Source organism: Eleutherodactylus coqui, chromosome 8, assembly GCF_035609145.1.
Source record: "Eleutherodactylus coqui strain aEleCoq1 chromosome 8, aEleCoq1.hap1, whole genome shotgun sequence".
Lineage (NCBI taxonomy): Eukaryota > Metazoa > Chordata > Amphibia > Anura > Eleutherodactylidae > Eleutherodactylus > Eleutherodactylus coqui.
Genome location: NC_089844.1, coordinates 28,888,688 through 28,905,426, shown reverse-complemented (window position 1 = coordinate 28,905,426; position 16,739 = coordinate 28,888,688). Strand labels below are relative to the sequence as shown.

Genomic DNA, 16,739 nt, shown 5'->3' with positions numbered 1-16,739 from the left:
GGTCATACGGTTAGTTTATGTATACGTTTGCATTAATGTGTGTGAAAAATGATTTTCTGTTATTTTTGCTAATGCAAAAGTAATTTAAAAAGGTACAACCAGCACTCAAAACTGCCAAACGGATCAAGTGGAGGTACCACCACAGGTGTATGCTAGGGGAACTAGCGGGGGCCCCTGCAATGCCAAATGGGGCCAGGCACCATAAAGAATTAACAACGAGGGGCAATCACTATCCCATGAAAGGACATTCATCAAAGAAGGGCACTTGTTAACTTTCAAGGATCCAGTACAGAAACCCAAGACTTGGATGTAGACCAGAAAAGAAGACAATGAAGCCCGCACTCAGGAATGTGTGTTCGTATATAATCAACCAGAGGAAGCAATGACACTTACATCCAGTAATATAGGAATACTTCCACAGGACAGTATAAGTGTACATACTACCCCCTAATATCCAGGGTGCCACATGATAGTATCACCAGATGGTCTTCAGAAATCACTAAGTTGTATTTCAGGCAACACTCATGAACCAGTAATACAGTAGGGGGAAATGACAACACATTTCGGCAGATTAACCCCATTCTGCCTTTATCAAGCCACCATATGTGTAGAAAGCAAGCAAGGCAGAAATCTATACCCCCTGCATTATTGTCCCCTACAAGGATTTTCTTTAGGCCTCCCTTATTATTCTTCCTATGAGCACTTTGTCTTCAAGGCCATTTTATAATTATGTTATAGCTGACGGGGCTAGAATTTGTACTCACTTTTCGATGAGCCGCTGGATGAAAAGCAGGCGTAAAAAGAGGGTTTTGTGACCTTATTAAAGCAGAAATTATAGAAAGACACATTTTACTACTTTCAATTTTAGAATTGAACCCTAAAGTCAGTCCCCCTTTCCAATCTGGTCATTTTGATGTATGGGTTGCTGGATACAAACAATTTTTTGTCATATGTCAAGCCATCTGCTACTTGCAGAGCTGTGTTAACGGAGCTCACAGTGTTCTTGAGGCCCCAAACTACAGAAACGGAGGCACCCATCCATATGGCACCGGATTACAAAGATATCTTCCCTGGGAGCAGCACTGCTAGAGTGGAATATTTTTGTAAATTGACATCTGATAGAACGTGCCACAGTAGATGTTATTTTGGATTCTGTACGAATGTGACAGAGACAACACCCTCTGTCTCTTAATAAAAGTGGAGGCATACAGAAGTACAGTGCGAGCCTATGGCAAGCTATGTGATGGATGTGTAGAATACAGTCCTGTACACGAGGTCTAACCGCAGGGCTCAGAGAAACCTTGCTTCAAAAATTGCTGACTTTTGACCCCACTTCATATACATTTGGAGGCATACGGAGGTATAGAGTAGCCTTACAGAATATTGTAGTTACAGTATTACAGCCTGCATCACATAGAGATTGCACGGGAATATAGTGGGTCGTTGCACTTAGCACAGGCTGGATCCTTATGTAGAAATATGCATCCCTCTTGAGAATGTCAACCCAGAATGAAGGTTGCCAGCTGGAAAGCATTTGATAAGGAACACGAGGGTTACATATTCCGTGGCAGTGATCAAAGCACGGAGACACAGACAAGATGTGTGCTCTGCCTCATCATCTCGTAGATGCCTGTATAGCAGCGAGCGGAGATATATTTGGCGCAGGAGGTCTGAAGCAGAAGGTAAAGTATAATGATATGAAGTAATGAGACTAATAAGAGTCCAATTACAGCGTACTACTTCACCATCATTTAGCATTAAGGGACACTTGCTGAATTACAGACCACATTCATACTAATACATGAAATCACAGAAAGGCTATACTTTCCAATACAGAGGTTGGCTAATATAGCAGTTCCCATTAGGATATAGACAGGCCAATTTGCTACATGAGGGAGGTTGCACAGGTGCGAATTACTAATGAATAGCAAGTCACACACATCTACAATTCACGAGAGGACTTTTATTATTGATGACCTATCCTGAGGATAGGTCATCAATGGTTAATCGGCAGGGATCTGATGCTCTGGATGATCACAGGAGCTACTGTCAGTGCGTATAGCACAGGAAGAGATAGCGCTGTCAACATCGTAGTGGACTGGTTTGGTACTACAGGCATAGCTTCCATTGAATTCAGTTGGAACTGTAATACCAAACCAGGCGGCTATAATTTGAAGCATGGATATTTACATGCTTCCAATGACTTTAATGTGTGAAAAACGCAGGTCTGAATATCTCAATGCAAATCAATAGGGGTTTCAGCACTGAATACTACGCATGCACAAATACGCCCATGTGAATGGGCACTTGGCTGGCCTTTTTGGACAAAATATGCAACCCACATCTAGGGTTCTCGTTGACTTGTGAGTCCCTACTAGGGACCTTTTACACTGAACGAAAACCTCACGAGGTGACATCATCACCGGCTGGTTCGCGCTCGGGCAGCATGTTTAGACAGCAAAATCATTGTTGGCAATCGTGCAGTTCTAGTTCACTTCTCATTCATATTCCTATGTGAAACCCCGAACAATCAGTGCTTAAATGTAGCAAGGAGCCAACGAGCCGGCGCTGATTTTTATGCCGGGTGAAACTAAACTACGAACGAGAAGCTCCTGATTCTCATTCACCATTCAGTCATTGGCTTGTGATTAAACTGAATTATATCATTCACTTTCATTTATTTGAACGATTTTTGGAACGTTAATTCTTAATCATTCGATCATCAAAGCTCACCTTAATATTACAAAGTAATCACAGAAGATGGGATCAGATTTATGTGAAATCCCATGTAAAGGCTGTACTAGGACATTGTGTATACTGCACCAAGCCTACCATCAAGCATATAGGCGGCTTATGATGGAAGTCATGCAAAAGCACTTGTCACCCATTGGGAGCCATTGTAAAGGAAGTTGTAGGGTATATGTTTTGTTGTAGTGGCCCTCTGTATATGAAATATCAGTCTGTTGTGTATTTATATACATCAGAAAAACGGTGTGCTCATACATACAGGACAGATGGGGTCAAAGGGGAACACTTGACATTCGTATGGTAAATGGGGATTTATAAAAATGTCAATGTAAATGTCGGGAGCTTTATAGGTTTGGCTAAGTGCAAAGATGCAAGGTGTATTTAGCCTTCCTGATACAAGACATCAGTTCACAGCAAAATGCAGACAAGACACAATGCGACACAAATGAAGGTCACAGTGGTGCGAAATACTAATGATGAGCTGTACAGACACCTAATTCAGGGAGGGGGTCGCTGCTCATACCAGTCATCATGCCACTAGATAATTCCCCTCTACCATATCAATGACATGAAGGCAATGAACCAGCGCCCAGAACTAATGAGGATGGTTAGTGTCCTGGCTTTCTTTCTGTGCTGTCTCTACGTAAGGTCGGCAGCTGCTGCAGGAAAGTAATGATATAAACTGATTTAATGTACTACTAAGTCATTGTAAATGATATTAGATGCCCATTCTAGGTCATTTATACTGAATCACTCTTACTTTATAGCAAGGTGTTGCTAAGTAGCAGGAATATTTCAGGACTGTCCCCACGACAAAAGTCAGATATTGCTAATAATGTTCACTAGATGCAATTATTTTAAAGCCGCAGCAATAGAAAACAAAGCATGTACTGATGATGGAGAGAGCTTTCATTAATGCAGCAAAGGCCGCTAGTGATACATGGCCACACAAAGAACAGGTGGTGGTGCCCATAGGATAGGGGCATATTTTGGAGGAAGGAGGGTAGGCACATTTTGGAGTGGGGGTGGGCACATTTTGGAAGGAGGGGGTGGGCATATTTTGGAGGGGGCGCATTTTGGAGAGGATGGGGTACATTTTGGCTCGTCAGCATTGAGTGCCAAAGGAGCTTACCACACCCCTGAAGTTATGTGCTCTGAAGATGAAAATGGCTATATAACGTTTCTCCACATTCATTCTGAGTCACTGCATCCAGGTTGTGGTAATCACATTTAGAGAATGCATAATGTGATTAATACAGACAATGCCAGCACAGCGAAAGTTCATTCTCTCTGTATTCCCAAATCAAAAAAGACGGCTCACACAGAACAAAGCATATTTGGATCATAATAGGAACTGACTTCTAATTCCAAATGCCCTAGGATAGAAAATACCTATTTTTCACCATTTTCCTAAAACCTTACAGTGTATCCTTACCAGCCAAAAATGTGTTATATTTGCTAAATGCCAATATAAAGTATGCACATTGGAAATAGTACTTCATATCAATGATTGTGCGTGCCAGTATAAGTTATATACAGGTGTGACTGCAGTTCACTTCCTCACTAGTGCGGCTCTCATTCCAGGTTATGTAACAGCGAAAAAAGTATTAAATTGAAGTTTCACCCTCCTGACGTGTTTCGTCACTGCCACGGCATCAGTAATCATCCTGTTCTCACAGCAAGTGGAGGAGTTGGCAATTCATTGTCATAGCCTGAGGATGACTGGCAGAAATGCAGTGTAGGGTGTGAACTGCAGGCACACCTTCATATGACTATTCCGTGACACACAATCCTGGACATGGAAGTTCTTTGCAGAATGTTTACTGAGAACATTGGTAACCAGCCAGATACAGCCAAGTGCTTTTGAACACACATTTTTTTTGTTCACATTTTGCTAGTATAGTTTTTGGGAATATTAGTAAAACTGCAATTTTATTAAATTGGTAGAAAATAGGTATTTTTTGCCCCATGGCAATTGGAGTTGGAAGTCATTTTATGACATCACAGGCAGGATTACACTGAAAGGTAAAGATCGATATGTAGATAGCACAGAATCCACTATTCACAATAGGTATAAGCTTTGACTATTTACTCCCTTCTCTGTAAAATTACCTCTGCACAGGTCACAGAGCATGTCTAGAACAGTCTCCTATAACTAGGCATTGGGCCAGCTCCTGTCCATTGCGAGAATGACCCATGAAGCTGCTGCAAAGCATATCTAAATACTGTTAAGTGTAGCTCAGGAAAGAGGGCTGCCCCCATAGTAATGTATAGCAAACAATAAAAAAAAGTCTACCTTTCAAAAATAAAAAAGGATTAGAAAAATGGAAAATGTTTCTCTGTTAGGCTTTAACTTAAAAAATTGGGGACATGGTCCCTTTAATCCTGGAATATTACCCTGGGTGAAAATTCATCCTATCAAATTTTCAAAATTTCCAAACTGGTGCCACCAGATCGCTATCAATTTCATTTCTTTTATTACAAAAAAAAGGGTACTCAGCTCTTATAAGTATAATACTTGGAAATTATTGTACAACTGCCTTTGAAAACTAAAAATAAAGTCTTCATCTGTCCAGGAAGGTGTAGTATTGCAGGGTTAATCATAGGCTGACACATAATGTTCTATAGATATCATTTCTTAACAGTCATCTCAATATCAACAATGGATAAGGCTGGAGGCAGATAACATAGATTCCACCATTGGCATGGGGTGATGAGTACAACACACTTCCTACACAGCGATAGCTATACATGATACAGAGCATGCTCACTACACTCTCCCATGGAAGGTTGTCTACTGACCAAAATTTCTTATGCCCTGTAAGCAACCTTTACGTGTTATATCATTGACTTATCCACAAAGTCCATGCACTGAATGTGACACTATGTGAGTACAATGTCGTACTTTCAAAAGAACAGATCACGCAGCTGCTATGGGGCCCCATCCCACCCTATAGTGAGCAAGCAAAGCTCGAGAGACATGTCATATTACCCATCCCCCCAGGCCAGTGCCCATCCACTATGCCCTGCTCTAGTCCCTAGCTACGCCTAGTACAGCCCAGGCTGTGGAAAGAATTGTCACAAGATTCAGCTGGCCTCAGGGAGGTCTGCTCTGCTTATTGGCCAGCTGAGCCTCCTGACAAAACTTCCCCATAGCAGTTCAGCTATGTCGTCCATGACACCATTTCAAATGGAGGCAATAGTGGGTGGGTATCAAAGGCAGTACATATAATGGGTGCCATGAGACCAAATGTCCTCCTGCCAAGCACCTGGAAATGGTTACGACAGACATAGGGCCTGTAAAATGGTGCCACCTGTCTCTGGATGGTGGACAACGAAACAGTTAGAGCTGCTCTTGGTTTTTTTTTAAGAGAATCAGATGATCCTCTCTACTGGTGGTCTATCAAGTGCGTTCTGATCCTGGTCACCTTGTGTGCCCTCACCCATTCACTACCTATCGATCTGGTCAGAACAACAACTCCTTCTAGGTGCTTGATGTTTTTGGCAATGAGTGTATTTGTACCATTACTAAGAAAAAAATCTCTGGTATTGTGACCTATGCATTCTAAACTCAAAATATTGTAGAATATAGTGCCAATACATGGGACAATTTTTGGAAGAATAAACATTCAAAAGAGTGAATTTGAATGATAGTCATTCAGTGTAATTATGGCCGACAGCTTGCGGATCAAAAAGTTGATAATTGTTTTGTTTCAGCCTAGCAAAAAAAATAGTTGCTGGTTGATCAAAAATTGTCTGGTTTAAAGTGACAGTTGTTCGTATTTGAATGACTTGCGAACAAATTTGCATAGAGATCCCTTCCACGAACGATATCTTGGCAAGTAACTAATGAAGAATCCTTACTCTGCGTAAAAGCAAACGACTATTGGTTGTAGACTTCAACAACTTTTCTGAGTGACTGATTGATAAGGTATATTTACAACAAACTATCCTGCTTGTCGGTGTATAATGACCATTTAAATCCGTTGCTACATTTCTGCTGTGAGTTATAAAGTGTTACTAGCAATATTTCATCATGTACAGGGCAAATATCTCAACCATGATGAGAATTCTCCACCAGGTGACTATTAATATTATTTTAATGCAAAGTAGCTAAAGGTTAATGGGCCTTGGTGTAAAAGTTCAGTTTGGGTCCTCCGGAGTAACTTTATGGCTCTATATGTCTCTCTCAGGGCTCACTCTCACGAGCGTATATCAGCCCGCCGTTTTCACATTTGGCCAATATACTCTGTGATCTGATGCAGTGGATTCCAATGCATCAGATCACATGGCGTATTCCTGCAAAGTAAAAGCGTCTGGGCCAATATAGTGCAGGGTGTTTTTATGTCAGGCCCAAAAGATAGTCCTGGATCTATCTTTTTGGCCGCAATACGTCGGCCGCTGCATGGGCTCCTATGGGAGCCATAGAAAAAAGCGGTTGGAGAAGGGAGGTGGGAGGGAGTTTAGCAGCGTGACTGCTAAACTCCCTTCCTCTTCTCTCCCTCCCTCCGGTTGATTGCAATGGGAGGGGGTGAGGGGCGGACCTAAGCACCCCCCTATCCCGCCTCCTCCCATTGCTGGCTGCGGACAAGGGACAGGGCGGGGCTAAGCTCCCGCCCCCTCCTATTGGAATCAGCCGGAGGGGAGGAGAGAAGAGGTGAGCCGGCGAGGGAAAGGGAAGGCTCAACAGCATGGCAGCCTCGGCTCATATGCACTGGGGTCCATGCCGTGTGAATGGGCGTACAAACGTTAGATTTGTGCTCCTGTTCAAGAGCTTTTCCGCCCCTGATAGTAGTGTATATCGGCCGGCCGTGAAAACGGCGGCTGATATACGCTCGTGGGGAAGTGCCCTCAAAGTAATAATGCACCCACTGTGCCATACAGTAATAGCGCTCCCTTTTGTGTCCCAACATAGTAATACCCTCTTGTGCCACCTATAAATTTATAGTTCTTCCTTTGTGCCCCTGAAAAATAAGAGCGATACTCCTTCTGTTTCCCCCAATTTAATATTGCCCACCTGTGCCGCTCCAAAATAATAATCCTCTCTGCAGATGCAGACATTTTATTACAGTAGCACAGTACATCAAAAAATATATTAAATGTCAACAGTGACATAATATGTATTCTCCTTACACGAAGACTCAGGGGAAGTCCCATTTACACGCAAAGATGATCACTCAAAATTCGTCAGAAACTGACATTCCCTCTGGGAATGTTACAAGTTGGTGTCTCTCTTAGGACACGACAACTAATGTTGGCCTCACAAACAGGCTACCACACATGCCACGGATATCGCTCAAAAGCCGTAATTTGGATGCATTTTGGGTGATAATTGTTGCGTGTAAATGGGGTTTTACACTCAACTGTTCAAACTGCATTGTGTTTGAGAATAAGGAGCTTGAGCTTATGGTAAGTCTAGTGTGGCATGTGCCATATGTGGGGACACAGATACCTGCTGTCCATGTCAAATGGGGTGCAACATTAAAAGTTGCATATTGCCGCCACCACAGCAGGCAGAGTGTCAGCAACCCACTTGGCGTTACTGTGATGAAGGGGTATTTTATCCAGCTTGGCTAAGGGTACAGCCGCTGCAGCCCCTACACCTACACCACTGCTTCACCGAACTAACATGGCACAGTACATTTAGCATTAATGCAATTCAAATTCATGTATTGGATGTTGGCATATTCCTCAGTGCTTTCAGTGAGCTGTTACACCATTGTCTACTTTTGGCATTTCAGTACCTAAAAAGTTATGTGCGCCAACATACATTTATTTCATTCTGAATGTTCGGTCTGGTTCTTTTTTCCACCGTGACATGGCACAGTTTTAATAACTTAATTAGTAGTAGAGGAATTTCAACACAAGCTTTATATACGTCTGCATAGTTCAGAGTAGTGAAGGTGAAGTGCCTACTGCATAGTTTAGGCTTCTGTTCTATCAGATAACTATTTGATGCCAGGAGGTTTCTTGGAAACAACTAATAATACCTATTATTCTAACCGCATAATTGGAGACCTTACCACAAATGGTAACAACTTTCTGGTGGCAACTGTACAGAACCCAGATACTTAACTCAGAGGATAACATTCTATAGTATAAGGGTATATTCACATTACAAGTTATGATGCAGTTTAACCCCTTCATAAAATCTGAATAATACATGTCAAATGTGTATGGGCTTTGTATGGAGCGGTCTCAGGAACTTAGCCTGCTCCATTCACAGCAGGTGTCACCTGTCATATACAGCTGACACACGACTGCAGTGCCAAGGATCAGAGATAACTGATAACTCTGATCCCAGCTGTTAACCCCTTAAATGCTGTGGTTAGTGATGACAGGAGCATTTAAATGGCTTGACAAAAGAAGGGCACTTCCTCTGTCCCATGAATGGCCCCACCATTACAAGATTACATATCCTGTTACTATTGTAGCCTGGGGCTTTGTGAAGGCTGTTAGGACTGTCAGCCTGGGGATGAAGGAATCCTCTGCCACAGCTGTGGCAGAAGTGCAGAATGATATCCCATTGAAAGTAGTGCTTTCTGGCAAGCCCCGCAGTATGATTATCAGGAAAGAGCTTGAAATATAAGCTTTTCCCTAAAGATTATCAATAAGTGGTTAAACAATTTTTTTTAAAATTACCTCTCCGTCGCTCAGACGTGTCCTCCGGCTGGCTCCCCGGCACTGCTGTCCAGCACTTTCAGCAGGCGGGGATTTAAAAATCCCCGCCTCCTGAAAGGGCTGTGCTGATTGGCTGAGCACTCAGCCAATTACAGATAGTGTTTAGCTATTCATTCGTGAATAGCACTATCTTAGCTAGCTGCTATTGGCTGAGCGCTCAGCCAATCAGCACAGCCCTTTCAGGAGGCCGGGATTTTTAAATCCCCGCCTGCTGAAAGTGCTGGACAGCAGTGTCGGGGAGCCAGCCGGAGGACACGTCTGAGCGATGGAGAGGTGAGTAATTAAAAAAAAATTTTTACCACTTATTGATGATTTTCAGGGAAGGGCTTATATTTCAAGCCAATCCCTGATAATCATACTGCGGGGCTTGCCAGAAAGCACTGCTCTCAATGGGATCGGCAGCAGTGCCGATCCCATTGAAAGCAATGGCATATCATTCTGCACTTCTGCCACAGCTGTGACAGAGGATTCCTTCATCCCCGCGGTCACAGCTGTGGCAGAAGTCTGCGGCATTCTCCATATCTTTTCAATGGGGCTAGTGCTGCTGCCACTGGCCCCATTGAAAGGACTGGCGATGTTCCAGTGATTTACCAATGTTTTTCTTGCACTGCGCTGCGAGACTTTTCACTTACTCTTGCAGCGCAGTGGAGAAAAAAACGCCAGTGGGTGTCCACCCTAAGAATACTTTTGCATGAGCCGACTATCGGCTAAAAAAAACCCCACTCAAACGAGCGATTTCAACGAACAGCCCCCCTGTATAAAAGTGGGACCCTACAGGGTACTTAGCAAGAAATCACTCAATTGCTTGTGAATTCTCCCATTATTAGGGTATCCTGAACTGTCAATGCCCAATGCACCCCAGTCATTCCCAATCATATCCACTTTTCTTCCCACGTTGCATATTTTGGACGTACTGTACTGCAGTTGCTGCTAATTTTCTCTTTTGACAATTGTGATTCAGAAATCTCCCGTGGTCCTGGTGATTTGTGTGAGGCCGGTAGTGGGAGGCATTTATTCAATGACACATGAACAATTTTTTAACCCTTGTTGCTTTTAGCTGTTCTGAATTTCCTGTCTGATTTCTAAAAGTACAAATGTTGATGAAGTAGTGGAAACAGCAGATCAAGGTGCAAAGCAATGAAGTTTCTTTATTTCTTTCCTCCCAGACAGAAAAACACGACGTTTCGACTACAAGAGTCTTTGTCAAGTACTTGACAAAGACTCTTGTAGTCGAAACGTCGTGTTTTTCTGTCTGGGAGGAAAGAAATAATCATTGCTTTGCACCTTGATCTGCTGTTTCCACTACTTCATCAACATTTGTACTAAAGAGCGGCTTGGCTTGGATCCCAAACCCAGTGGGCGTGCAGGATACCTGTTCAAACCATATGGTACTCATATTGTGCTGCTGACAACTTCTTTGATTTCTAAAAGTACGCATCTGTAAGACAGAACCCTGTGCTGTATACATTAAATGGTCACTAAAACTCAGAGGACAAATGTATTCAGTATGAGAAAGCATCTTGAATGGAGGTCTGAAGAGTATAGGTGTTTCCTATAACTATAAAGCAGAGTACAAGATTGTGTGTCTCTAATAAAAAGTATTCCCACCCTATCAGATGTCTCATATTACTACAAATCTCAGACGCACAAAGCTCTGTTTAATTCCACTGTAAAGTAAGGAACTTAAAGTAAAGCTGCCACCTCCTATAAGCACCATAACTTAGTTTGCAGACAGCTTCCGCTGACTCTGGGGGTGTAATTTATATACCTACCAGACTCGCAGTTTCCGAGCCGTCACCCCAAGAAGTCAGCAGGACTCTTAATTTAGTCCGTGTGCGAGCGCCCCACTGTTTTCTGTGGGAGAGCGCACGGAATGAATAAAAAAAGAGACATACTGACTAAATGCGTGTCAACTTCACAGAGTGACATCATGGGAACGGGAAGTCCACTAAGTATATAAATGACAACCCGCTCAGCAGGACCGAACTTAGTTTATGGTGCTTATAGGCGGTGGCATCTTCCCTTTAACATTGTCATTTTTTGTTTGTATAATAACTTTATTTCCGTCTTTCACCTCGCTGGAGAGGAATTTAAGCCAACTCCTTAGAGATCTGAAGACAGTTAAGATGTTGGCACTATTGTCCTGCAGCCTTCGGTGGGTTCTTCAAAGTTTAGGGTTAAAATCCAACTAAAGCCATATTTACACAGCTGATAGCAAGTAGAGTCCGAGATTTATTGACCAGTAACCAGCAACTTTGCCAATTTCTATTATACAGAAATGAGTTGTCCAATACGGTAGTTATCGAAAATCTATTGGTCTCTTAGTCGCCAGCGTTTGCATGACAGTTTCAGCATTTTTCGTATGACTCTTATTTCAAATGTATTTTCTGCTACACCTATAAAAATTCAATTATCTTGACTAACTAAGAAGCACAGCTGAACCAAGATTTCTAACAAAGCAGCTCCTCCACGTTTATAAGTTGTCGGACGACAATTAAATTACAACCTTATAATAACAGTGCTGTCATCATCATATGCAAGAAGGGGATTCTACATTTATCCATACAATGGTTCCATATGCTTCAAATTTTGGGGGAAAAAATGTGCATTCAACCCTGCACCCTCCTCCTCCAAGTTGCCTCTAATATAGCCAGTCTGGGCCCTTGATATCCACCTAAAACTTGTACCCTTGTGAATCGGTAATCACAAATCTATTCCATGCTTACATGGTATGAGAAAAGTATTGTCAGCCTGTTGGCTCCTGGTGAATGTGATCATTCTAAGGCATCATGCCCACGGCCCTGACGGACTCCACCAGCGGAATATCACAGGGAAGTCCATTACAGCACCCCACAAAGACCCCATACTCACCTCTCTGGATCCGCCGTGCGCGTCCCGCCTGCTGAAGCGGCACGCATGTGCAGTACAGCATGTGACACGCCGGCAGTGCGGGATGACGCGTCACCATGCGATACTTCCGCTGTGCTCATAGTGGAAGTATAGCGTGACAGCCGGCTTCCACTGACTACAATGGAAGCCGGGCATGCATTTTTCCAGTGGCAATTAGAGCATGCCGCGGTTTCTTTTACGCTTGAACATTGAGCCATTAGTTCCAATAGAACCTAATAGCTGTGGCATAACGCTGTGGATTTCCGCCTCGTGAAACATGGCAGAATCCAGCCGTGGGCATTAGCCCTTAGTCCTCACACACTTTCTTTATATTTTTCCTGGTTTGGGCTTAAGATGAAATACAGAAACCTTATATGTAAAAACAAACAAAAAAATGAATGCTCTAAATAGGCATATGATTACAGGCTGATCATTATAAGATAAAATGGAAACAATGACACCACGGAGATACACATTGAGTTGTGAACTCTATAAACCGAGTGTGAGTAGGCATGAGGCCTTTGATCCAGATAATGCCTTACCACCCAACACTTAATTTCCCAGCTACACTTTTAGGTCCTTGTGTTAGAAAAGCACATTACTAATGCAGTCTTTAGACTACCTAATCCCCATAGTCTTTTGGTAATGTTGAGAGTACCAATGCACTATACCTGCTCTGTGATTGGCTAGCCCTGCTCACGTGATCTGTGCTGGCCAATCACTAAGCAGTGTACAGTGTAGCTAAAAAATAGTAGGGACCATTTTGGCTGCCAGAAAACAGGGCGCCAAACTGGTAGAATTGAGCAACCGCCGACAAAATCAACTACAGATAATATACCCCCTCCATCCTACAGTCCCAGGTCAGAATTTTATCCTGAAACCAAAGAGTCACTTTAAGGTCAGCAAGCCTTTATGGTCAGTCTGTGTGGATAAGACATAATCTATTTAGGATTATAATCACTGGGTTCTGGGATGTAGAAGATGAAAGTGACTAAAAAAGAGAACTTCTTTATTCTCTATAAACACCGATTTAAAACTGAAGTAAAGGGTAAGTCCGTGCATAGCAGTTGCATATTTTCAGCAATTTTTTAGAAAAACTGAATCATATGACCTTATTATATAACACGTAATAACATGCAATGACTATCCTGGCCATTCTGTATTGCATGTATTATAGGAAGTGTTGAATGTAGCCGAAAAGTGGGGCTGTTGTCACTTGTGCGTCTTATTGTATGTCATTCATCTGTCAGTCTCTGCTCTAGGAATAGTAATAATAGAGGTGGTTTGAGACACAAAGTGACAATTGCTATGTAAATACACACATGACAAATGTGTGTCATTGATGTACTTGTGTTCTGGTTGACAGATACTTACTTGATGAATGTAACCTATAATTTTCTCTTCTTCCAGCCCCTCCGCTGATGGCTTTTGCAGAATGTGACAATGAGTATTATTCAAAAATTCTGAATGAATTTTGTCTGCTACAATTCCAGTTTAAGATGGAAGACCTGGGAGCGAAACTGTGGTGTGACTGGAAGGCAACAGAAGAGTGAGTATACTCTCTGGGGAACCATAAATGGCTTCTATTTTTAACCCTCGCCCCCCCCCCCCCCAAAAAAAAAAATCACATTAAAATTGGAAAAATCACCCAGAAAAGGTCACTTTTTTTAAATTGTAAATTTTGAATTTATGTCTAATGTAAATATATTTAACTCAGAACTCAGTTACCTCAATTGCATTTTTACCCCTAATGACATAATGAATTTTAGCCGTATGAGCCAGTTAACCGTATCCCCTTTTGTGTTCCAGTAGTAGTGTTTTTTATTATCATTTCCATAATAACAAAACAAACATAAATCACAGCAGTGTAATATTCCTCCTGGTACATATTCACATATGTAAAATCTACATCTTGCATTAATTACAAAAACATAACTGGTTCCAGAATTTCTCATATCGTCCATTGTTAGCTGTGAATCTGCATATTTAAGTTGAAATAAAAAAATTAAACAAAGAGAAAAAAAAGAAAAACAGAATGCAAGAGGCAAACAAATCTTATTAACCACTAAACGTAACAATCGGATAAATATAGGTCGAATATTACTGATGTAATTACTGTATCCTCCTAGTCTTATCTTTATGTAAATTATGGCTGTACTAAATCAAATCTCAAGGTTTTAACTTTTCGCCTCTAGGACATCTCATAACATATTTAGGTGCCACCACTATGTTACTTTTAATTTCCCCAGGAGGTCCGCACCATCTTGAATATGATACCAGGTTGTGTTACTGAACGACCTCATACATTCGATGATTTCATTTGGGTCTGGGAACTTTTCTTAGAAAAAAAAAATCAATCCACTTTCATAAAAGCCCCTTGGCTTGGGATTCTGCACACCTCTCAGTCTCTAGTCCCTCCATTTGTAAAAGGTATTTTAACTGATGTAAGATATCTGAAACTGATGGAGTTTTGGCGGGCAGCCAGTTTGTCAACAAGCATCTCTTACTTATTAAAAGAATAGTGTGTGTCATTTTAGAATTTTTTGCCTGTATGCGGAGAGAGTGAAGTACACACTCTTGTGGTGTTAGATATATTGTATGGCCCCAACTACACGCACCAGTTCCTGAGTATCTTTCCAAAATGATTTTAATTTGGGGGCAGAGCCAGATACTATGTAAGAAATCAGAGTTGGGCTCGGAACATGTAGGACATGCCTGCAGTCTTGTAGGGCCTTTAGGATCTGGAGGGATATTGAATCCATATATTGCTCCATGTGTAATTTTAAAATAGGTTTCCTGCCATCTCTTATTTTTAATAGCTTTTTTTTTACAGAGGCCCACCCTTCCACTATCCCCTGAAGTATCTCCGGATCCCGTTACTCTCGTGCCCACCTCTTGAACAGCAGAGAATCATCCTGTTGCCCCGATCCGTCTCTGAATCTAGAGTACAGATCCGAAATTGAGTGCTTCTGCTAGGAACCTCGTATAATTATATCCATGGGGTTAAGTATCGCCTCCTTGGAGATATGGCTAAGTCTGGCACGCAGGAAATTTCATGTTTGTGCGTAGAGTAGGAAGTGTGATGCAGGAAGATCATGTGTGTCGCACAACTCTTTAAATGTTCTAAATCTAGGTTGTTCTTGGTGGAGAAGCTGCGGGACTATCTCTACTCTTTTGCCTCGCCATACTGCAAATATTTTATGGAACTGAACTCCGGATGTCCCCATAGATCCATGCATTTTGACACTTTGAACGAAAGGCCATAGGCTTTACGAGATGTTTTCCAAGCGGCAATAGTATCTTTTATCATAATAGAATGCGTAACCTCTGGTGGAAGACTAGAGAATCCCGCGTGTAAGAGAGCATTTGGGCTCCAGGGATGAGATAATTCTGTTTTAAGGTCATAGTTCGAAAAGTTATCAGCCTTCTGCAGCCAGTTTAAGGAGTGTTGCATAAGACTCACCACACTGTATGTCCATATATTCGGGAAATCAAGCCCCCCCCCCCCCCCCCAAACACACACTATTTTTGGAAAGCATGAGCTTTTTCAAAGCAATACATGGCCATTTGTGGGCCCAAATAAAGGCAGAGAATGCGGACTATAACTTTCCCAAATCTTCCCTATGTAACAAAAGTGGGATAGTTTGTGAAGGATAGAGGAGCTTCAGCAAACTGATCGTCTTGATCAAATGGCAGCGACCCAAAAATTATAGTGGTAGGTTATTCCATTTATTGAGCTCATTTGTAATTTTGCGTACAATTGAGGGATAGTTCAACCTGTATAAACTTTCGGGGCTCTTACCTATGTTTATCCCTAGATATTTAATAGAGGTCTTTGCAACGATGACGAGAACTCTTTTAGTGTCTAAAATGTTTGTTCTGTTCCTGGGAAAGATGTCCAGTATCTCACACTTCATGATGTTGACCTTGAAGCCTGATTGTCCACCAAATGACTTGAGTAAACCAAAGACCTTCGGCAAGTCTCTATGCGGTTGTGCGAATGCAAGTAAAATATCAGCTGCAAACAACATAGTTTTAACAGTCTTATTGCCTGTCTTAAGTCCTAATGCCTTCTATCGGTAGTAATTGGCCTCAGTTAGGTGTGTTTCTTGGAGTAGGGCGATATCTACTTTTAACCATTTTAAATGGTGCAGTTCTATCGTGCGTTTCTATGGGGACCTAAGGCCTCATGTCCACGGGCAAAAGAAGAATTAAAATCCGCAGCGGATTTTAACTCTTCTCCCGCACGCGGATCCGCACCCCATAGGGATGCATTGACCACCCGCGGGTAGATAAATACCCGCAGATGGTCAATAAAAGGGATTTAAAAAAAAAATGGAGCATGAAAAAAAATGGACCATGCTCCATTTTCGTGCGGTTCTCCCGCGGGGACGGCTCCCGCGGGTTTCTATTGGAGCCTA

The 16,739-nt window shown here is 42.1% G+C and overlaps 1 protein-coding gene across 2 annotated transcripts in view; it reads left to right on the top strand.

The window, feature by feature from the left end:
- RAMP1 (receptor activity modifying protein 1) overlaps positions 1–16,739 on the top strand; it is a 72,235-nt gene that overhangs the window by 38,788 nt on the left and 16,708 nt on the right. Inside the window, exons 2-3 of one of the 2 annotated variants that reach the window (XM_066575367.1) lie at positions 13,729–13,867; positions 15,152–15,315. In XM_066575367.1, coding sequence (XP_066431464.1) covers positions 13,729–13,867; positions 15,152–15,281 — 269 coding nt within the window. In that variant the 3' untranslated portion in view covers positions 15,282–15,315. Of the gene's footprint in view, positions 1–13,728; positions 13,868–15,151; positions 15,316–16,739 lie in introns of those variants that run through there. The other variant, XM_066575366.1, reaches the window with a different exon arrangement.